The 23989-nt window shown below is 40.8% G+C and overlaps 1 protein-coding gene across 3 annotated transcripts in view; it reads left to right on the forward strand.

Annotated features, from left to right (window-relative positions):
- The first annotated feature begins 563 nt into the window (after window positions 1-563).
- The window catches only part of Dip2b (disco interacting protein 2 homolog B), a 211164-nt gene continuing 187738 nt past the window's right edge, over window positions 564-23989 (forward strand). For all 3 annotated transcript variants that reach the window (XM_074083360.1, XM_020179911.2, XM_074083361.1), the window contains exon 1: window positions 564-809. In XM_074083360.1, coding sequence (XP_073939461.1) covers window positions 710-809 — 100 coding nt within the window. In that variant the 5' untranslated portion in view covers window positions 564-709. The remainder of the gene's footprint in view (window positions 810-23989) is intronic.

Raw genomic sequence — 23989 nt, forward strand, 5'->3', positions numbered from 1 at the left:
GGGCATCACTCTTGCTAGGCAGGCACTCTACCACTTGAGCTACTCCACCAGTCCCCAATTAGTATTTTTGGAGCACTTGTCAAATCATATACTAAGAAGGAAAAAAAAGATAAAAGACTAAGTACTCCTCTTATAAGTAGAGGCATAGGATGGAGAAAGCGGTCCCCCTCTCCATGTCTCAAAAGCTATAACCAAAGTAGTGACAATGCAATTGTCAGATGGAATCTGGAAGTCCTAGAGAAGGAGGTGACCTGCAACAGGTCCTAATAAATGGGCAGGTGTCCATTAGGGGAAGTGGGGGAGACAAGACAAAGACATACACTAAGTAAGGGGACAGGAAAAAGTGAGGCCAAGGTCCCTGAAGTTCGTGAAAGGTAATGGCTAGTATCCCGCGTGATAGAACCAGACAAACGCACCTGGAGCTCATCTGACTCAGCAGAGTTGGGGGCCGAGTTTGGACCCGTGGTTCCGGAGTATGCCCACTAGAGGGCGCGGAAGCACCACGCGTCCTCTGTCTGCCTGGGCGGTGCGTCCTCCGGGGGCGGGGCCGCGCGCTCACGTGACCCTCGCTCATGGCGGCAGCGGCAGCGGTGCTGGCGGCGCTTGGCGGCCGAAGCGAGATCCTGTAACCCGGGTGTGGGGCCCGAGTCAGTCCGTCCCTCCTTCGGCCCCCTCTCTCGTCTTCCGGACTGTGACTGGCGGAGCCAGGATGGCGGAGCGAGGCCTGGAGCCGTCGCCGGCCGCGGTGGCGGCGCTGCCGCCCGAAGTGAGGGCGCAGCTGGCGGAGCTGGAGCTGGAGCTCTCGGAGGGTAGGCGCCGGGCGGGGAGCGGGGAGCGGGCGCCGGCCGCGGGGCCGGGGAGGGGTTGGGGCCGGTCCCGCCGCGAGCCCCGGCCGAGGGGAGGCGACGGCCCGGGCACAGGGAATCTGGCCTAGCCCTCCCCGCGCGCCCTCTGCACCCCGCGAAATGTTCCGGGGCTTTCATTGTTTTCCCTCGGATTTCTCAAGCCAGGCTTTCGGGAGAGCGGGGCGAGGGGGAGTGGGAAGAGGTCCGCCGGGTCCCGGCTGCTTCTGGGTCCCCTTCCCCCCACCCCCCAAAACCCCGAGACAAAGCTGCGCCCTCCGGCTTCTGCCCTGTCTGGGCAAGCGGCTGACACCTTGCCCCTTCTCTTCTGCCTTTTTCTTGGTGGGGGTGGGGGGGTGGGAAATGCCTTGATCCACCCCTTCTTGTCCCTTCAAAGAGACACAAGGGAAAACCGCAGCAGCATTTTTTCTTCCTCCTTTAACAATGCGAGGTGCCTCCCCAGTGACAGGAGTGGGGGAGCCATTGAGGGTCCTAGGGAGGTTGGAAGGAGGAGACCAACCCAGAGACACACATACGGTTGCTGCTTTTAGACCACCTTTGTCGTTAGGGTTTTTTTCTGGTCCCTGAATTTTTCTGCATCTGATCACCTTTTGGCGTCTGAAGAGGGAGGGGAGAGGTGACTGCTGGTTACGTGCAAATCCTGGCCGACACCCTCTTTCTTTTGACAATGGATTGATTGGTAGAGGGAGGGTTGGCTTTTTTCTTTTCAGAATTACAAAAGTGGAATAAATGAAGCCACTATTATTAGAGAAGTCCTTTGGACAACAATGAGAGAAACACAGCGCTGGTTGTGGGCATGTGATCAGGCTTGTGTGCAGTTGTGATCAGTTTTCTGTAAAGTTCCTGTTTTTATCCCAGGCCGCCTGGGAGACAAAAGCAGCATTTTCTCCAAGCTTGGTATCTGTACTTTGGTAAGAGTTGCATATTTTTGAGTTCCTAGCCAAAGGCCCTCTTCACTAGCAGTTTTCAAGAGGAGTAAAAACTTGATGGGAGAAGAAGAATGTGACAGGTTCCCAGGAGAGTTGACTTTTTGTTTACTTACCAAAGCATTATGGGTTTTTTCCTCCCCCCCCTTTTAAAATCCTTTATAATTGAGAAACAGAAGTGTGAGATATGAGTGTTATAAATCCGTTCAGGCTTTGAAAGAAATAATTATTTTTAATAGCCCTTTTAGGCTTTTCCAGTGTATGGGGAGGTGCTGTTTTCACCTGCACTTAATTGCTAACGTATTATTTTTCAATTAATCAGTTGGGAAGTGTTTAGGAGCTTGGAATCCTTTGGGCTTGTCTGCCAAGTGATACCTTTGGTTGAAATAAGACACCAGCAGACCCTGTTGAAGTAGACTTGAATGGTTGAGCTGTAGTTTGTTAAAACTAAATTTCTGTAAGTTTTTTTTTTTTTTTTAATTTCCTCTTAAATTGAGGGGCTTGTGGATTGCCCTCTGTTCTACCTGGTAAAGGTACCTCATTCTTCTGAAGAAATCTGTGATTGCTTCCATTCAAATCTCTTAAACAGTTATTTTGTAGCAACCAATCAGCAAGCTTTGATTAGCCAGAAAGAGAGGTTTGTCTGGATGTTTGCATCAGAGAGAGATTGAAAATAGAAGTGATTGATTTCACATGGAAAGGAAAGTCCTGGGAGTGCCTTTTTCTTGGTGTGTATTTGCTTCCCTCTGATTACTGGTTACAGCTCTGGGGATTTCTAGACATCTCTAGAAGCATTCTGAGGAACTATTTCGAGAACCCACAACTGACTAGCTCACCTTCTCTGCTTCAGAAAGTGTGAAACTCCTAAAAACTGTGACTGCCAAAGCTTAAAGATTGTAAGGACAAGTGCAGGATGATTTTGGTTGTCACATGACTTAGTTTGAATTAGTTTCTTATGGATTTGTATTACACTATCCTATATTTTATTTCTTATAGCTCTGAAAAAAATATAGATGAAAAACCTTGGGCCCACAATATCAGCATAATGGCCATCTGTTTTTCTCCTGCTTAAAGTACAGAGATGTTGACTTGGAGAGGTAGGACAACATTAGGAATACAAGTGAGGTTAACTCCACGGCCTCCAAATCTGGTGTTATTTGTGACATTGGTAGCATACTTTGAACTAACCTTTTACATTTTCTCTATAATTACTGCTTTGACAAAAGTACTTTGCTTTAAAAAAAAAAAGATGCTTGTAGCCGAGTTTTTATCATACCTACCTTGTTGGCATTGATGCATTCATTTCTCTCCTCAGGTTTCTTTAGGTTCAGGTTGTAGTTGGTCCTAATCGTGGAGATAGTATGAGCTTTGTTCTGTTAAAGATTTTTCTTTGTGTATGGTGTTTGCTGTAGGCGTTGCTCATAGATAACCTACTCTGTGCTGAAATGCAGATTTGTGTCTCCTTTGGGCTGTTTGCCGCAGAGCGTGTTGCAGAAACTTGTGCTGTGTCTGGTGCTTCAGGCAGGTCACTATGCACTTGGTGGGTAAAACCTTCTGCACCAAGAAGAGCAGCCTGCAACTATCTGGAGAATCACTTAGAAATTGAATTACACATAATCATAAGTTTTTCATCAGAGGAGTTTAAATAAGTGGGTTTCTGTGCATATTCCCATAATTTAAATTTTTTCATGATGTACATATATTATTATTATGTATTTGAAAATAAGCTCTGTTGTCTGAGCTTTATTCATATGGCCTACTTAAGTATATGGACATAGAGTAACACTTACGGTGATAATTTATTTCTTTAAATATATTTGTGTAATGATTTTCTTGTACATGGTCATTTGAGCTTTACTAAACTTTGCAGTTAAGTAGAATAAGTATTAATTACTACTTCCTCAACCCCTTTTGGTTTAACAGAGAGGACTTGGTCTCAGAAAGGTTAAATATTTTGTCTAAAGTTGCACGTCTCATAAGTGCCATTGTCTTAGGCTGTCATGTAATTATGAGATCTGAATGATTTAAATAGCTGAGCTGTTATTATGCAGGCTACCAACTTTTTTTTTTACTACAAGGAAACACTACACACAGTTGTATACCACGATTCTGAGTAGTCCTGTTGGTTTCTTTTCTCAAATCTCTTTTAAATTCATCATGCTTGCATGCAGTGTTTTGTTTTTTTGAGACAGGGTCTTGCTGTGTAGCCCAGGCTGGCCTTGAACTTGCAGTCTTTCTGCCTCAGCCCTGCATGCAGTTTAGCTGACGTACGTTTTGTGGCTACTCTGTGCAAGGGATACAAAGATGAGCAGAATACTATATCAGCTTTTAGGGAGTTCTGAGCCTAGTAGGGAAATCCCTTAAAAATATCAGCAAAACAATGTGCGAGCCATAATAGAGTCATGCCTTCTAAGGCATGACATAGAGGCTGCCTTCTAAGAAAAGAGGAAGCTATTTGCTTTGTTGTCATGCAAAAAGAAATGGCAGAGAAGTATAAATACAAGATTGGATTGTGTGGTTAGTAGAGAGGGCTGTGATTTAGCCTGTGCAGTTCAGATATAAATGTGAAGGGAAAAAGGATGGTAATCCCACATGTCTGTTGCATGTTGGAAGGAGCTTAAGTCTTGAACCTTCAGTGTGTGAGAACAGTCCAAAGATGACAACTGGAAAGGTATTTAAGAAAAGTAACACTTACTGGAAGGGATCCTCCCTTTTCTTGTTTGAATACTTCCCTGAGCACAAACAACAAACACATGCTTCATCTTACCTCTCTATAGTCCTTTTTTTCAGGGTGTGGGGATATGTGTTGTACTCAGGGCCTTGTCCTTGCTAAAAGGCAGGTGCACTACCACATAAACCATGTCCGAAGCCCCTTTGTGGTCCTGAAAACATGGCACAGGGTCACTTCACTTTGAAGGTGAAGGTAGAAGAGAAAGCTGCTTCCTAGGAGTTGCATAGAATTCTCAATAGGAGTGGGGAAGAGGTAGGAGAGTTGAATAGGAAAAGAAAAGGTACTGGATAGATTGTATTTCAGTCTGAGAAGTGAGCAAGTAGACTTGTCACCAGAAAACCTGTAAATCCCTCCTGATTTGTCTGTAGTGGGAAACATGGCCACTTCTCTCCAAATATGTAAATTACTCATGGATTCATAGGATACACCTGTTTCACAAAGTTATAGCTAAGCAGTTGTAGTACCTGATGCTGGGGGTGTTAAGGAAAGCTGGAATATAGATTTTATTTGTTTGTTTTGCTAGATGCCAGGCAAACACTCTACCACTGAGCTATACCCTCCGCCCTGTAGATTTTTATTAAAAAAATTTGGGGGTGGTGGTGGTGTTGGGAATTGAACCCAGTACCTTCCACATTCTAGGCAAGCATTCTACCCCTGAGCTGCATCCCTGGTCCTCAGTCGTATGTATTTTTAAATAGCCACAAAATGGGATCTTGTCTTAGTGATCTACCTCCTAGAATTTGCATGTACATATTTTTGGTGGGCTATACTTACGTTGGAACTCATCCTTAGAAATTGTAAACTGGGCACCTATCTTGAAAAAGCCCACCACAAAAAGGGCTGCAGGAGTGGCTCACGGTGTAGGCCCTGTGTTCAAATGCCAGTACTGGAGAAAAAAAGGAAGAAAGAAATTGCAAGAGCCTATGATAACATCTCTTTGAAAATCCTCATGGTGGCAGATTTTTATTCTTTGAGGGTGGTGGTTCAATTTTTGGTTACTTGGAGCCCAGAAGAGTAAAACTGGGTAGTAGTCTTTTTGAGCCCAAATGAGTTGTAATGAAAAATTAGAGTGATTTTAAGCTGATGTTAGTTGTAACTGTCAAAAAGTTATGGTGATTATAAACTGGCTTTGAGGACAGTTCAGGAAGAGAAGTGACAGATTCATGGAAGAATGACTTGCCTTATTGAAAACAATAGAGCTTTTTTCGATACCCTACTTCTGGTGTGAGTATTATGAAAAATTAATCTTGTGCTTTGACAGTCCCACAGCACTGAGCTGGATTTTAAACACGGTAAATCATTAACCCATCACCCTTGGCCCAGTCCTTGGTTGCTACTTTCTTTTCAGGCCTGTGTAAGACCTAGCACCTAAGGGTTGAAAGTTCAGATGATTGACTAAAAGGCTCCTCACCATATATTATTATTATAATTACTACAGTTCTCCCCCCCCCCTTTTTGTGCTCTTTTTTTAGTGATGGGTTTTTTCAAAACAGGGTCTGGCTGACTGTTTGCTTGGGCTGGCTTTGAACTGTGATCCTCCTAATCTCTGCCTCCTGGAGTAAATAGGATTACAGGCGTGAGCCACTGGCACCTGGCTAAAATGCTCTTTCTTGTCTGTGTGATCTCTTGGAGTTTTTCAAGTGCTCAACTAAAGAACTTTTTTTTTTTTTTTGGAGGCACTAGGGTTTGAACTAGGTAGGCACTCTACCACTTGAGCCATGCCTCCAGCTCCTTTTTTGCTTTAGTTATTTTTCAGGTGGGGGTTTGTATTTTTGCCAGGACTGGACTGCAGCATGGGATTATAGGCTTGAGCCACCATGCTAGACTAAGAACTACATTTTTTTTTTTAAACTTACCCCTGACCACTGTGATTTCTGTTGCCTCAAACTTCACAACACTACTAATTTATATAATTTTGCCAGTCATATAGCTTTTGTTTGTTTGTTCGGGTTTTTGTTTTTTTTTTGCTCTGCTGGGGTTTGAACTCAAGGCCACTCCAACAGCCCTTTTTTGTGATAGGTTTTTTTCGAGATAGGGTCTTGCGAACTGTTTGCTCAGTCTGGCTTCCAACCATAATCCTGCTGATCGCTGCCTCCTTCGTAGCTAGGACTTCAGGCATGAACCACCAGTGCCCAGCTAGTTAAATAACTTTTAATTATTTAAATTGCTTTTTAGTTAATATAATGACAGGAGTCATTTATATTTTTTTGAAAATAACACTCAACTACTCTACTCTTCTCCTCCCTCTCCTCCTCCCCCACCCCCCATTTTGTTTCAGACAGTATTGTTCTATATATATACATATATATATATATATATATATATATATATATATACACATATATATATGTATATATATATCTCCCAGGATAGCCCCACACTGTGATCCTCCTTCCTCAGCCTGCCAAGTGTTGGGATTATAGGCACGTACCATCACATACGACTTATTTCTGTATTAATATTGTTTTAGTAGTGCAATAAATGTTTGCTCAGTTCAATTTGATTTAAATTTAAAAATCAGTTCTCTGTCTTGGGGACTTGATTTTGGCATGAGGTGTGTTGTATAATCATTTGAGAAACATATTTTGTCATCAGGTAGGCCTGGGTCCAAGGTACTACTCTCTGTGATCTTGAACAAACTTCGCAACCTCCCTGTTTTCAGGGAGTGAAGCCCTCATTAGAGTTGTAAGGAGGTTTAGAATGAGATAACAGGAAAACTGAATATAGTATGGCATGCAGGGAACACTCAACACATGTTAATGTTTATTGCTTTTGATAGTGAATGGATGCTCAGTGACTTGGTTGCTTTTAATATCTTGGGCTACTTAGTAAAATAAGGTGAAGTGATGAATGGAATCAATTTGTGGATATATATACTTAAAAGTAGAGCTTCAGTGCTTCACCATTTGCTCCTGTCGGCAGCCTGTTTCCTTAGTCCAACACATGTTGGGTCACTGCAAGCAGTTGAATAGAGTAGGAAAGAGTGGCTGGTTTGTTTCATACAGACATCTGGCATATGGCTATATCTCAGACTGTATATTCAAGCAAATGGCTCTGACATGTAAGTATGATTTCTGGGCCTTCAGCATTTACAACTATGAAAAGTCACACATTGATGTTCAGAACTTTTAAATAGTCTCTGACTCTCATATGTGCTTAGTGGAAACATCCTTTTAGTTTCTCCTTCAAATTTTTTTTGCATCTTCTTTTCCTTTGAGTTGACTTGCCACCAGCCTTGTTGAATTCTGTACCTTTATGACCGGTCAGTCTATGGGTAGTATCCTTTTGCCTCTAGATTGAGCTTTCATCTTTTAGAAGTACTACTTTTTTTTTTTAAGCCATTGCTAAATCTAAGGCTATGTTACTCATTATCTTTAACTTCTAAGTTTCCTAAAAGTAGGGATAATTTCCTATATTACTTATTTTAGTGCTTTTATACATGTCAAACAGTCAGTCCATCTCTTTCTGTTGATTGTTTTTTTTTTTTGTACTGGGGTTTGAACTCAGGGCCTCATGCTTGCACTCTACTTCTTGAGCCACTCCGCCAGCCCTCCTTTTTGTTGATAGTTAAGTGAGCGTTTTTCATAACTTTATAGTGAAAAAGATATTTTGTGGTGCGGATAGTCTATGAACAGAATAGGTTCTAAAAGCCCTTTTCCTTGGAATTCCATAGTGTCACAGCTGACAGAGTCTTTAGATTCTTGGGTTGGCTTCATTGGACCCAAAAACTCTCTGAAATTACATGGAGAATTTTGAGTGTGAATTTGTATCTTTTAGGAGTTGGGTGTACAGTCTCATCAGTTTCTTAAAGAGATTTATGAAGCACAGTTAAGAACCAAATCTACATGTTAATTGCTTTTCATTCTCACTAGCTTATAAGGAAAGCCATACTCCTCCTTACCTTTCTCCCCACTACTTATCTATGTCAGTTCCCACCCTTATCTCCTGTCCATTAGTTCCTAGAGGAAGAACTGTCCCCCTCCTGTTCTAAGGAATACCCCCTCTGACTGCTCTTACTGTCATCCCTCCACCTTTTCTGGGATCTACCTTCATGGATTGATCTATTCATTCGTAGTCTTTTTGTCTTTCCTCTCATCTTTTAGCTTCTCACTTAACATTTGACTTTTCAGCCCTTTCTCTTCTGTCTATATATTTGCTTCCTTTTCTCCCATGGGGGGAAGAGAGGAGGGAGGAACCAAAACCTCCCTACAGTCTTGTGTGAACATCTGCTTACTCTCATGTGCTGGCATTCTTTCCTTCTATAGCCTGGAAGATGTGGACTACATTTCTTCCTTATAGTTCTGTTCATTGTTCATTACCTCTGCCTCATTAGGCCTCTGAAACAGTCACCAGTAATATCCATGGCTATGGCCATGGCCACCAATAATTCTTGTTTCAGACAGTGAAGTACCTGCAGGATATGGCACCTTTCTTTGCAGCATTGGATGCTGTGGACCATAATGTTCATGAAACTGTCTCCTTTTGTAACTTTTATGGGCTAGTTTCACTCTGTATCCTTGACTGCTCCTTCTCATGCTTTTTCTTGGACTTCTTTTTCTTTTTTTGTGGTACTTGGGCTTGAACCTTGAGCCACTCCACCAGCCCTTTTTTGTGATGGGTTTTTTTCGAGATATGGTCTTGCAGAACTATTTGCCCAGGCTGGCTTTTTTTTTTTTTTTTGTCTTTTCTTTTTTGATGCTGGGATCGAACCCAGGGCCTCGCGCATGCTAGGCAAGCGCTGTACCACCATGCTACCTCCCAGCCCCCAGGCTGGCTTTTGAACCTCCATCTTCCTGATCTCTGCCTCATGAGTAGCTAAGATTACAGGTGTGAGCCACCAGTGCCCTGTTATCTCTTGGGCTTCTTATTCTCTCTCTTTCTTCTGATGAAAGTGTTCTTCAGTCATTACTCTTCATCTCATCTTAAATATACTTGCAGAGTAATCTCATCCATGCCCAGGGCTTCAGCTGTTGGTTCCCTAGTCTGTATCTCTAATCCTTACTCTCCTCTGCTCTGGACATCCTATTGGTGTCCCTCCAGAAAACTGTAATTTATCAAGTCCAAAACTATTCCCTGTTTCAGATTCTTCTTCCATCCTCCCCACTTCATCTTTCCAAAGATAGTCACTACTTCAGAATGTCCACTTACTGTCTCATTCTGTTTCTGCTGCTATAATGATACCTTAGACTGGGTGATTCATAAGCAATAGAAATTTACTTTTTTTTTTTTTTTTTTTTTTGCAGTTACTGGGGTTTGAACTCGGGGCCTCATATTTGCTAGGCAGGCACTCTACCTATTGACCTACTCTGCAGCCCTAGCAATAGAAATTTATTGCTCACATTTCAGAGGTTAGGAAGTCTAAGATCAAGGTGCCAGCATATTCAATGTTTGGTGAGGGCATGCTCTGTGCTTCAAAGTTGGCACCTTTTTGCTTCATCCTCAGGCAGTGGAAGGTGCCTTTTTTATAGGACACTAATTCCATTCTTGAGAGCTCTGCCCTCATGACCTAATCACCTCCTAAAGTCTCCACCTCTTAACCACTGTCACATTGTGAATTAAGTTCCAACATACAAATTTGTGGGTTTGCACTAACATTCAGACCATAGCAGCTTACCCAAGTCAATAATTGGGCATTATCGCTGGATGCTGGTGGTTCACACCTGTAATCTTAGCTACTTGAGAGGCTGAGATTGGGAGAATTATGGTTTGAGGCCAGCCTGGGCAAAAAAGGTTTGTGAGAACCCATCTCAGTGGAAAAAAAACAAAACAAAACTGAGTGTGGTGGTGCGGTCTTGTCATCACCGCTATGGCAGGAAGTGTAAAATAGGAGGTTCACAGTCCAGGCCAGTCTGGGTAAAAAATGAGACTCTGTCTCAAAAATGACCAGAGCAAGCCAGGTGCCAGTAGCTTATGCCTGTAATCCTAGCTACTCAGGACGCAGAGACCAGGAGGATCGAGGTTCGAAGCCAGCCTGGGTAAATAGTACCCGAGACATTATCTTGAAAAAAACCCATCATCAAAAAGGGGCTAGTGGAGTGGCTTGAGGTGTAGTCCTCAGTACCACAAACAAACAAACAAAAAAACCCAGAGCAAAAAGTAGCTAGAGGTACTGCTCAAGTAGTAGAACACCTGCATAGTAGGCGTGAAGCCCTTAGTTTACTGTCCTTTTCTCCATTCTCATCATTTGTCTTAGTTCAGGCACTTAGCTCTTTCCTTGACTGTTGTGGTCACTCCTATCTCATCACCTGCTCCAGTCTTTTCTTCCCCAGTCCATCCTTCTCCATCTTGTCATGGAGTAATCATTCTGAAACACAAACCTAAATAAGCCCTTTTTGTTCTTAAAATTGTTTCATTAGCTTTTTTTCATGCTTGGAATAAAATCCAAGCATCATCTTTATGTACTTGCTACCTTTTAAACCTCATTTTCCACTCTTCTCTATTTTCTCTTTGGTCTCCAGCCATGCTGTATGACTTGCATTTGACTGCATGTGCAGTGCTTTTTCACTTCTATGCCTTTGTCCAAGCTTCCTTTCTCTAAAATGCCTGCTCAGTATGTTCTTCCCTTTTTTTCTGTCTTGCTAACTTCTGTTCCACTCAGTTTCCTGTGAGCAGCCTTTCCTCAGCTCTTAAGTTTAGATCTCTGTGTAAGTGTCATGAGTTCTCAAGTGCTTACCTGTACAAGCCCTGTGCTTAGCACTTTACTTGCCATACAAGTAAGTAGGTACTGAATACAACATTGATTTGGGAAAACAAACACATGTTGTCTCACATTACCTGATCTTTCACCTCTTCCTTGGCAGTAATAGTAACATTGATGATACTTAGCTACTTGAGGGTCCTGTAGGATTGAGTTCAAGTCCTATTTCTGCTACATACTGTATGACCTTGGGCAAGTCTTTGAAATGTGCTTCTAATCTTAACTTCTAAAGATAGATGTGATTTCCATTTTGTAGATTTATTAAAGAACATGAACCTGAAAGCACAGTGAGCTGGGATTGGAACCTAAGTCTGTTTGGTTCTAAACCAGTGGGTATTTTCACAACGCCTTTCTATTTCTATCTCAGTGAATAATGTTTTAAATAATTTTAGCAAAATTCTTTCACATCTTAACTGGAAGGCCCCATTTTCCTTAGGATACAGCTTCTGTCTTTGGAGTTTTGGAGGTAGGGCTCCCTGGAGAGAAAAGAATGGGAATGTTGTATTCTCAGAGAAATAGATAAGATACGGGAATACAGTTTGTTATTTCTGGCCTTGCTTTGCCAGAATAGAAGGATCAGTGCTGTAAATTATATGTAGAGGGGTCCCTTCATGCCATCCTAACTGCTGATACAATGTGGCTTAATTGTTTTTTTCATTAGTGGGTGCTGGTGATTGAACCCAGATCCTTGTGCATGTTAGGCAAGCACAGCACACTACCATTGAGCATTCTCTAGCCTGACTTGTTTTTTTAGAAGAATAAAAAATATTGGGTAAAATCTTTTAAGACCACCTGTAAAGTGAAAGGTAATGTTATATACTTGTGTTTTGATGTGAAATTAATTTTTCTTCCTTGTTGAGTTGTGGAAAAATTTTTTGTTTGTTTTTTGAGATGAGGTCTCTGAAAAACTGTCATCAGTTATCGAGTTTGTTGCTCTGGCTGGTCTTGAACTCAGTTGTTTAAGTGATCTTTCTGCTCCCAACTATGTGGGACCACAAGTGCGTGTCATCACTGGTGACTGTGGGTTGGCATTTTCCAAAGTTCTGTGGTGTGTACTTGGCATGAAATTCTGGCTGTTAGTACATCCTTACATTCTGGTGAAGAAAGAGTTTTTAGTCTTAGTCTTTTTTTTTCCTCCAATATTTAGTGTTTCATTTAAGAATTGTTTAAATTAATATAGGTATTTCTGTAAATGACTTTCAGTAAAAGACTTTAATTGCTTTTTCTTGGACTTTTCTTTTTTCTTTTTCTTTTTGGTAGTTCTGGGGTTCAGACTCAGGGCTTTGCACTTGTTACATGGGTGCACTATTGCTTGAACTATGCCTTCAGCCTGAGTTATTTCTTTTTCAATGAAGGAATGATGCTCTAATACCCCTTTATTTCAGAGGACTATTGCGTTTAGATATACATTGAAGCATCTGTAAGTTTCTTCTTGTTTAAGAATCTTGGATCATATTGTCTTAAGTTATTCATAGACTGGAACTTGTGTGGTCAAGTGAGAATGAATTTTATAGTACAGACAAGTCTAGTCACTGAATCTCCTTTAAGAAAATGAACCCAAGGCCAGGTGTTGTGGTGCACAGCTGTAATACCAGTACCACTGAGGCAGGAGTTTGAAGCCAGCCTGGTCTACATAGCCAGATCCTCTGGGTGGTAGAGGTTTTGAGAGAATGGTGGGGTGGGGGTAGGGCAAAGAACTCAGTAGGAAGTGTTAGATAGAAGCTGCTGCTGATTTCTTGTTCAGTGAATCTGAGACAAAGGCAAATGGACTACCTTACAATTTTAAAGAGTTGTCAATCTTACTTTATTGTACTTCTCTGGTTTAGAGCAGCGTTCTTTTTTTTGGACATGGAATCTCACTGTGTGTACCAAGTTGACCTCAAAGTCACAATCCTCCTGGGTCAGCCTAATAAGTTCTGTGACTATAGGTGTGTACCACCATACCAAGCTGAAACTTTCTTTTTTTTCTTTTTTTTTTTTGGTGAGATTGGGGTTTGTACTTAGGACTTTGTGCTTGCAAAGCAGGCTCTCAACCACTTGAGCTGTACCTCCAGTTTGAAACGTTTTTAAGTGGAACATGTACAAAAAGCATTGTTATACGTTTTTGGGGTTTTTTTTGTTTTGGTTTGGCTTTTTGGCGGTATGGAGTTTGAACTCAGGGCCTCATGCTTGATAGGCAGGTGCTCTTAGCACATGAGCCACTGTGTCAGCCCTGGTAAAAGTTTTTCTCCTGTAGTTATTTGCTTGTCTTTCCTCAAGAAGACTAAGGGGCCAGGCACCAGTGTGCATGCCTGACATACTAGCTATGTGGGAGGCTGAGATCTGTAGAATTGGGGATCCAGGCCAGCCAGGGCAAAATAATTTGTGAGACCTCATCTCAATGGAAAAAAGCTGGGCGTGGTGATGTGTGCCTGTCATCCCAGCAGTGGTGTGAATTGTAAAATAGAATTGTGGTCCAGGCTGACCTGGGCAAAAAGCAAGACCCAATCTCCAATATAACTAGAGCAAGCAAGCTGGGAGCCAGTGACTCACACCTATAATTCTAGCTACTTAGGATGCTGAGATCATGAGGATTGAGGTTGAAGACCTGCTTGGGCAAATAGTTCACAAGACCCCCATTTCTAAAATATGCAAAGTAAAATGGCAGTGGAATATGGCTCAAACAGTAGAACAGTTGCTTTGTAAGTATGAAGCCCTGAGTTTAAACCCCAGTACCACCCTTCAGTCAGTCAATCAGTAACTAGAGAATAAAGGACTAGAAGTGTTACTCAAGCAGTAGAGTGTTTGCCTAGTAAGTGTGAAGTCTTTGGTTCAAATCCCAGTACTGCTTAAAAAAAAAAAAGATTGAGGGAAGTACTAGGAAATGAACTTCCTTTTGAAAAATCAACTTCCCCATTTGTTGGTTCTCTGAGCTCTGATCTCTGTTACTCCTCTAATAGGTTTATTTTTCAAATTGTCTTAAAGTTATAAAAATTGTCATTTGCATAATAGTTTTTATCTCCCCTTAGTAAGTTGCCTGAGGACAGCACATAAATGCTTTTTAGTTCAACTAGTGAAAAAAATCTAGACTGCTGTCAACTTCTCACTCTATTCTTATTTTCTTTTAGTACCTGACAGACTTTTCTATTACAGTCAAATTGATCTCTTTCTTCTTTCTGATAGGTTCATTCCCATCTTGGTATGCCTTTTTGCAGGAAGGGATTTCCCTGTTAGGACTGCCTTTTCTTCTGTTAACTTCCTAACCTTGTCCCAATGCCTGGCTGACATCCCCTTCATTATGAAACCAGCTGACTGCTTTAGTTCACATTAATCTGTTCTATTTTTAGACTGTTGTACTCAGCAACATAGATTAACACTTAATTCACCACTATTTGTTTCATTTATGCTATTTTTTACCTCCTCATTTTTATTTTTATTTACTCATTTATTTTATTTTTAATGTACATACATTTTTTGAGACAAGGTCTTGATATGTAGGTGGGCTGGTTTAGAATTTACTATGTAGCCCAGGCTGGCCTTGAACTTGGCAGTTCTCCTGCCTGAAGTTCCCAAGTGCTTACATGGGAGTACCACCATGCCCTGCTTTGCATCCCTCCTGAGTTAGACTTTAGATTTCTTGAATGTTATGACACGGCTGTCTACATTTTGGAACATCTACATTTCCGGTGAGTTACTGAATGTAACAATGTGTCAGTAAAGATTTTGGAGCAAACCTATATTTGTAAGAACAATTGAGAGCATAAGATGTATGAAATGCAGATTCCCTGCTTTCAGCATATCTTTCAGTCTCTTAACTTCTTGATAAATAGGTATTCAGCGTTTCAGAACATTAGATAATTGTCTTCGGAGCATTTATAAGTATTTTTATTTTCTATTTGAGTGATAAGATAGCATTTAAAGGACTGGCATTGTGGCTATGTGGTAGAGCACCATCACCATCTAGTAAGCATGGGGCAGAGTTCAAACCCCAGTACTGCCAAACAAATAAACAAAAAAAGATATCATTTAAAGAATCACACTTTTGAAATGATTCTGGGAAGATGACAGCTGACTACATCTCTACTGCTGTCTTTAAAACTCAGTTCAAATAAATAATTTCAAAGTTTACACCAAAAATACCAAGAGATAGAATGGGAACTCATGAAGATAAAAAGGACTTAGAAAATAGGCCTAGGAAACTAAAACTGTAAATAAGAATTTTAGAAGGATAAGTGATAAAAAGAAAAATTTCCTGACCTGAAAATAAAAGATTACAAATGGGAAAAGACCACATATGAACGAGTACACTGTGTTTCTAGAATCATTGATGAGAAAAGGCAAAAGTCTAGGCAGACTCTGATAAAATTCTTGAATTTAGTAATCAAGAAAAAAAATTATACACGTAGTCCTAGATAGAAAGATCATGTTAAAAACTACAATCACTTGAGCTGGAGGTGTGGCTCAAGTGGTAGAGTGCCTGCCTAGCAAGTACAAAGCCCTGAGTTCAAAGCCTAGCACTGCCAAAAAAGAAAAAAAAAAAGACTTCTCATTAGTAATACTAGGAGTTTGATGGTGAAAGAAACATCCACAGACTATTTATTTCATGGAGCAGAACACTCTGAGTGTGCAAGAATTCAGAGATCAGACCACCATGACTCAAAAATGACTGGTACACTCTAGTGAAATAGATATGTGAAACAGAGACCCCAAGGTAATAGTAGAGGAAATAGTGATGGATGATGGAGTTCGAAATATGCATCTGTATATATATAAATATGAGTGACAAGGAGTGTGTAATATAATTGTTAAGTAAGGATCCTTGAAATAGAAAAGACATATTGCAATAGAAAACCTAGTCATCTGAATACAATACTGTTGTCCCTCAGTGTCTTAGGACCCCCTGGAGACCAAAATCTGTGTATGCTCAAGTCTCTTATATAAAATGTCATTGTGCTTGCATCTAATCTGTATACATCCTCCTGAATACTTTGAATCATCTCTAGATATTAGCTATTATACCTAATTCAATGCAAGTGTTATGTAAATATCTGTTATTCTGTATTGTTTAGAGGATAATGACAAGAAAGTAGTCTGCATATATTTAGTGCAGATGAAATTTTTTTTTTTTAAAGAATATTTTTGAGGGGTTGGGGATTTAGCTCAGTGGAAGAGCGCTTGCCTGGCAAGTGCAAGGCCCTGAGTTCGGTCCCCAGCACCGAAAAAAAAAAAAAAAAAAGAATATTTTTGATTTGCTGTTGTTGAATCCTTAGATGTGGAACCTGTGGGTATGGAGGGCTGGCTGTATTCTCAATGATTTCAGAAAACTCAGACATTGTTGGACAGGTAGTGTGGGGTGGATGCGGGGAGTAAAAGCATTCTCTGGTGTCATTAGGATGTTGGTAGTGGAAATAAGGGATTGAACCAACTTGGTGAGAAAAATGCTTCATTTATACTAGTGTAAAATTATAGAATACTTAAGCCAAGCACAGTAGCACATACTTCTTGGGAGCCTGAGGCAGGAGGATTGCTTGAGCCAAGGAGTTTGAGGCCAGCCTAGCAAGACATTGTCTCAAAAAATAAATTATAAATGGGCTTACACCTGCAATCCTAGCTACTTGGGAGGCTGAGATCTGGAGGATCACTGTTTGAGGCCAGCTGAGGCAAACTGAGTCCCCACCTTAGAAATAATCAGAACAAAATGGACCAGAGGCATGGTTCAAGTGATAGTGCTTCTGCTTTGCTAGCACGAAGCCCTGAGTTCAAACCCCAGTCCCACCAAAAAATATAAATAAATAAAATACTTAAAGAAATATTACATGAAAGGCATAGGACCTCTATGAAGAAAATTATAAAATCTTAAAGGATGTAAAAGCAAGTTCTGAAAAATGGAAATATTTACCATGTTCCTGAATGGGAAGATTAATGTACATAGAAGCATACATGCATACATACAATGAAATTTAGTTAGAATGGCAATGGAAGAGTCTCCTAAGGATGAGGAATTAGATAAAATTACCTCAGTGTTTGTTTGGAAGATACGTTTTAGAACAGTCAAGAAAATTTAGCAACTTCTCATATTAAAACAGATTCTAAAGCTACTATATTCAAAATAAGTTGGTATTTGCTTTTTTTTTTTTTTTCTTTTTCCTCTCTGGTGTTACTGGGGTTTGAATTTAGGGCCTCATGCTTGCTAGGCAGGTGCTCTTCCATCCACTTCGGCCACTCAGCTAAGTGCCAGCCCTGGTATTTGCTTTTAATGTTGGTATTTGCTTTTGAATGAGTGACAGAGTACTTAAATTCTCTGTTTTTGCAGTGTTGGGGTTTGAGCTAAGGCCTTACGCTTGCTAGGCAGGTGTTTTACCTCTTGAGCTACTCTGTCAGCCTTTTTTTGTTAGGTGAACGTGATAACCATTACACTATGGAAACCCCATTGCCAGCCTTTTTTTTTTTTGTGTTGGGCATTTTTGAGATAGGGTCTCACTTTTTTTTTTTTTTTTTTTTTGCCTGGGTTGGCCTTGAACCTTGATCCTCCTGATCTCTGCTTCTGAGTAGCTAGGATTACAGATATGAGCCACTGGCACTAATCTCCCAAATTCTTCTATCTGTAGGAAAAGCAATTATGAAAACATGGATGTTTCATTAGCTTAGCCCAACAGTTTCTGAGTGTCTGAGTTAGAAAAGATTATATAATTTGGCCAAGGACTCTACAGGACATCAGAAACCCTGAACTTCTTGATAGTCTATTCTTCTTCCAAGAGGAGCATATGGAATCCAGAAAGATAAGGTCTTTTTTTTCTTCAGTACTGAGGTTTGAACTCAGCTTCATGCGTGCTAGGTAGGAGTTCTACCACTTGAGCCACTCCACCAGCCTGATAAGCCCCTTCTGGCACTGTATTTCCAGTGCCCTCCACAGACATTCTGGCAGAACTTAACATTATGGCAGCCCGCAAAGTAAAAATATTTAAAGGAACTTCCCCTCTCCCCCCCCCCCACCATATTTTGGGCAGTATTAGGTTGAACTTAGGGCCTTATGCTTGCTAGCCAAATGCTCTATCAATTGAGCTATTTCCCCAGTCCTTTTGCTTTTAGTTTATTTTTCAAATAGGGTCTAGGCTCTCTTTGCCCGGGCTGGCCTTGAACTGAGATCTTCCTATCTCACTGAGTAGGTGGGATTACAAGTGTGTACCACTATGCCCAGTTTATAAGACCCATCATAATTTTCACAGAGTAGTCAGTGAAGGGTATATTTAGAACTGAGAGATGATAAATTGATAACAGGCGCATCCTGATTGCTGTCTTTCCTTCAGTCCACACATGCATGTTGGATACATTGATGAGTCTTTTTGCTGCTTTGAGAATGTATCCTAAATCTGCTTTTGTTCAGTAATTATAGGTAATCATTGCCTTGCCTGTGTTACCACATCTCTTGCTTCCAGAAGTTATCTGGTATCTCTGTTTTCTTCTTTCTAACCAATTTCCTAATTGGTTATTTCCAATAACAGCCAGAAAGCTTTTTAAAGTGGAGATTAGATGATGTTGCTTTCCTGCTTCACAGCCCTGCAATGGATTCTCTGTCTTTAAAATGAAAAATAAAATCTAAGCACCTTTCTACAGCCTACAGGACCTATTCAGTCCTGTCCTATCATCTATTGCCTTCACTCACTTCAGTCAGCTACACTGGCTGACTCTTTTTTTTTTTTTTCTCTCTTCTGACTCTTCTTCCTCTCTCTTCTCCCTTCCTATTTTCCAGTCTCCTTTTCCTCTTTTATTTGTTTTGCTGATATTTATTGAGTGTCTACTATGTGCCACGTAGGTAGACATAGTACAGCAATGTTTAACAAAAATCCCTGCCTTTAAGGGTGCTAACATCCTGCAGGAGTGTGGCCAGAAAGTAAGTAATATGTTACTTATCAGATGGTAAAAATTTCAGTGGAGAATAAGCATAAAGAGGTGAGAGAATACTGGGCAGGGTTTATGGGAACAATTTAAAATAGACTAATCAGGGAAGGCTTTATTGTAAGATATTTGAGCAAAACCTCAGGCTGATGAGGTTTGCTTTCTTTTCCTTGAAGTTACCAGGCTGTGTTAAGTTCTAGGTCTTGTTCTTGTTTTTGTTTTGCCTGGAATGCTCTGCTTCCGATCTGTACTTGATCAATAACTCTGTCTCCTTTTTGTCTCAGCTCACGGTTAATTCTCAGACATGCCTCCCCTGACACCCATGTTTAAATCAGTAACTCTTCCATCATTCTACATCTCAGCACTTTTACTTTCTTTGTTTTTTACTTTAAATTTTCGAATTAATTCCATCATTTGAATTTATGTATTTGTTCATTATTGGATTCTCCCCTGGTAAAATGTTAGTTCTGTGAGTGCAGAGAGTTTGGCTGCTTGTTCCTTGCCATCTCTCAGGCCAGAATAGAAGGTTCTCAATAGACACTTGTTTAGTGAACAAATGGACATGGCTGGGAAAAGATTCCAATGAATTCTTTAGATTGTAGCTGCCTTGAAGAGTAAAGCTGTGTAGTCTGTGTCCCCAGGGTCTCTGTCTGGGAGGAAAAGGGACCCTGATTGAGGCTGACCAGAGCTGGAACACCGAGGCCTATGCATTTTCTGGCATTTGGTTAGTATCTGATGTTTGTTTTTATTTCCTTCAAGTATTTATGTGCACTCTGACTTATGTGGGACTTTTACGGTTGGATGTTTTTGTGTGACAATTTTCAATTTTATCAGCCTGCCTGGCTGCTTTGCTTATTCGTTTCAGGTGACTTTACTATGCAAATACCTCTGGCACTCACAGCTCCATGCCTGGCACAGTGCTTATAGGAGAGCTGGAGCCACACCCTAGATCTAGTGCATGCTCTCTGAAGAGGGGGATTCTCACTTCTTGTCTTTGTTTGCTCACCTGTTGGTTCCTTTTTCCTCTACCTTAACCAACATAGTACCCATAGGGTCTGATCTGAGACTTGTTGACTGGATCTGTAAGACCAGATATTGTCAGCAGCCTTCATTTTGGTTTAACTGGTTCTGGGTGGGAAAAAAGTAAATATTTCACATTCCAGGTTTTCCATTTTCTCCTGGTTATACCACAGCTTTTGTGACATGTTAGAAAAACAGAGAAGCGAAGTATTTAGCCATATGGTAAATACTGGATTTGTTGAACTAAGTCAGACCTTTGGTTGATTTGTTCTAGCATATGCAAACAGTGTGGCTAACTAGAATTCCAAGGACATTCATGAGCTGTCTGTAATGTGTCCAGCTGTACACACAGAACATTTGTCTTTCTGGTTCTGCCACTGCTCCTTGCAGGTGCCTATTTGACTACCTATGTCCAAGGCAGTGTTTCAATACTAAATTTATTATGCTAGTGCATATAGGATAAATACACTAAAAACCTCAAAATTTCCAGTTATTTATTATTCTGTCATGAACTTCAAGTTTATCTTTGTGGCTGAGAAATAGAACTTCTGAAACATCTTAATAATCAAGATCATCCTATTTCATACTGGCCTGGTGGTACATGCCTGTAATCCCAGGAAGCTGAAGCAGGAGGATCATGAGTTTGGGCTACATAGTGAGACTTTCTCAAGCCTCCTGCCCCCCCCCCCATTATTCTGTGTCGGTAACAATTGAAACAATATGATTAAATGATTATTAGATCATTATTAAGGTGATTATTATTATTAGTTAACAGAAGATCATTTGTTGTCAGAAATAAATTTCTCAGAATACTGAATTAGATTTGATTATCTTCTAACTTTTCTTTATACTTGTAGAGAAATGTGCTTTTCATTAGTGGTGGTGATTCTACCCCACCTTTATAGTCATATTTAGTTGTCTCAGTTTTCTCATCCATAAAACAAGGGTTGTATTAGTATTTGCCTGATAGGATTGATGTGAGGACTGAGTTCATATGTAAAAGTATGGTGATTAGAATAGTGTGTGGCACAGGAGAAGCGCTGTAAGTATGAATTATATTGCTGAGTTATTTTATATTCCCAAACTTTCATCCATGCAGAAGTTGCGATTAGTAAATAAAGTATCTAAACTGGGTATATGGAGTCAAATTTGGGTTCCAGCTTTATCTAAAACACTGATAGTTAAAGCCATGAGAATAAATGAGTTTACCCAGGAAAGAGGACTTAGAGTGAAAAGTACTTAAGACAGTCCTGAGGAATACTGCTAACATGGCACAGGAAGAAAACCTGCAAAGATGACTTGGAAGACATGGTGGGAGGCTTAGCAAGAAAGCTAGAGAAGGAAAATCAGTAGAGTTTTGGGCCCAGGAAGACAAGAGAGAGAGAATGAACAAATGTTAATACAAACACAAAATGATAAAGGTGAAGATGGATTCAGTGAGGTGGGCACTATGGCTCATGCCTACAATCCTAGCTACTTGGAAGGCAGAGATCAGGAGGATCTCAGTTCCAAGCCAGCCAGGGCAAATAGTTTGGGAGACCCTATTTCAAATATATTCAACAGAAAGGGCTGGTGGAGTGGCTCAAGTGGTAGAGTGCCTGTCTGCCACACATGAAGCCCTGAGTTCAAACCTCAGTACTACTAAGAGGAAAAAAAAAAAAAAAGATGGATTCATTGGCTTTAGCTACAAGATGATTTATTTATTTATTCATTTATTTATTTTTGCAGTACTGAGATTTGAACTCAGGGCCTACACTTTAGCCACTCCACCAGCCCTTTTTTGGGAAAGCTTTTTTTTTTTTTTTTCCAGATAGGGTCTTGCAAACTGTTTGCCCTGGCTGTGTTTGAACCTCTATCCTCCTGATATCTGCCTCCTGAGTATCTAGGATTATAAGCATGAGCCACCAGTGCCCAGCTCACAAGATGATTTATGAGGTTAGTGGTTTTAATGCAGTGGTGAGGGTCAAAAGCCAGATTATAATGGGTAATGAATGAGTGGGAGTCAATGGATGAATTTCAGAAACAAAACTTTCACTAAGTTTGACAGTGGTTGGGAGGGGACAGGACATGGCACTAATTTTTTGTAGTTCTTAGGTGAGACATGATGTTGCAGATAGTATATCATCTTCCTCCCTCCCTCTTTACTTCATTTTTGAGACAGGGTTTCACTCTGTAGGCCAGGCTGACCTCAAACTGGTAGTCCTCCTGCTTCGGTCTCCTGTGAATGTTGGGATTGCAGGTATGAACCACCATACCTGGTACAAACAGTATCTTTATTGAGTAATAAATGCCATAAATGTACATGCTCAAAGGAAATATATGCATATACTTGAAGGCACTTAGGTGAAGGGCATTAGTGTACCTGCAGTGTTCTGGGAAGTTGTGTCACTGAGGCTCAAATATAGTAGTGAACTAAGAGTTTGAGCAGATGGCCAAGGGAGGAAGAAACTTTAGATTTGGAAAAAGGCATGGGTTTGTGAATTATTGCAGCATGTTTGAGGAGTAATGATGATGTAGTGATACTAGAGCATAGAATGTAAGCTCAGTAAGTCCAATAAGCCTGGGCAGGTGGGCAAGGCTAATAGCAGTGCTGGGGCCAGGGGTGCCTTGTGGTTCATAGACTTTTAACTTTTTTATTTAATTTTTTGGTGGGACTACGGTTTGGACTAGGGTTTGGAGTCAGGGCTTTGTATTTGCAAAGCAGGCACTCTACCACTTGACTCATATCTCCAGTCCATTTTGCTCTGTTTATTTAGGAGATAAGGGTCTCATGTACTGTTTACCTGCACTGGCCTCAAACTTCGATCCTCCTGATCTCAGCCTCTCAAGTAGCCAGGATTATGGGCATGAGCCACCATCACCTGGCTAGACTGTAAGCTTTTACCCTGTAGATCTTTGCTTCTCATTGGGGATTTGTGTTTATGTACCAGGGATGCTCAACAATAGTATAAGTGTGGTGCATTTTCTTGGAATATTCATTTAATTGATATTTGGGGAAATTGATTGCTTTATTAAAACATGAATATATTTTAATGCAGAATTGAAAATATAATCTTAAATTTTAAATTTAGGATTTTGCTGTAGTGGCTTGGCTTCTTCATGCTGTGTCTGTTTTAGGCCCTCTAGCCCTCCCCACTCCACATCACTTTTAGGGGAAGAGTTTAAAGACTATCCACATAGGTCATGGGGAATTACTAAAGAATTGTAAGCCAGGGTGGATGACATCTGTGTTTGGTGGAGAAGGATAGTTTCAAGCTCCTGTGTCATACTACCAAGGAGTACCTTCACATGGAATGCAATGCAAAATAGCCCTAAAGAGAGAAGAATAGGACTAGAGGGCAAGACATAACCAAAAGACTCCTAACTAAGGAGGCTACTAAAATGAGCTGCTTCTGCAGTAGGATTAGGGAAGATGGACTGAAAAGAGTGAAAAGGAGGCAGGATTGCTGGATGAGTATGGAGAAGCAGAAGGGCACATGGATGTGTAGATGTGGTAGAAGAACTTAGGAGGATTTCCTAAATCTCTGGCTTAGATTTCTTGAGAGACAGATGGCACTGTTTCCTAATACAGAAGAGGAAGAACAGTTCCGGGAATGGGGGGAGATAAACTCATTTCTCTGAATTTGGGGCAGTGCAGATAGAGGTCTATAGCAGGCAGTTAGCTCTGGGTTTGGAGTGCTTTAAAAGGCCTGTCCTGAAGGTACATATTAAGTATTCCTCAGTGTGTCTCACTAATAATGGAAGTGACGAGCATGGTTGAGGTTGTTCGAGGAGAGCATATAGAGTGAGAAGAGGCTAAATATAGAGCTCTGGGAAACACCACCATTTATAGAGGAATCTGGAAAAGAGAAAAGCCAAGGAGAGAGAAAAAGAGCAA

Source organism: Castor canadensis, chromosome 8 (assembly GCF_047511655.1).
Source record: "Castor canadensis chromosome 8, mCasCan1.hap1v2, whole genome shotgun sequence".
Classification (NCBI taxonomy): domain Eukaryota; kingdom Metazoa; phylum Chordata; class Mammalia; order Rodentia; family Castoridae; genus Castor; species Castor canadensis.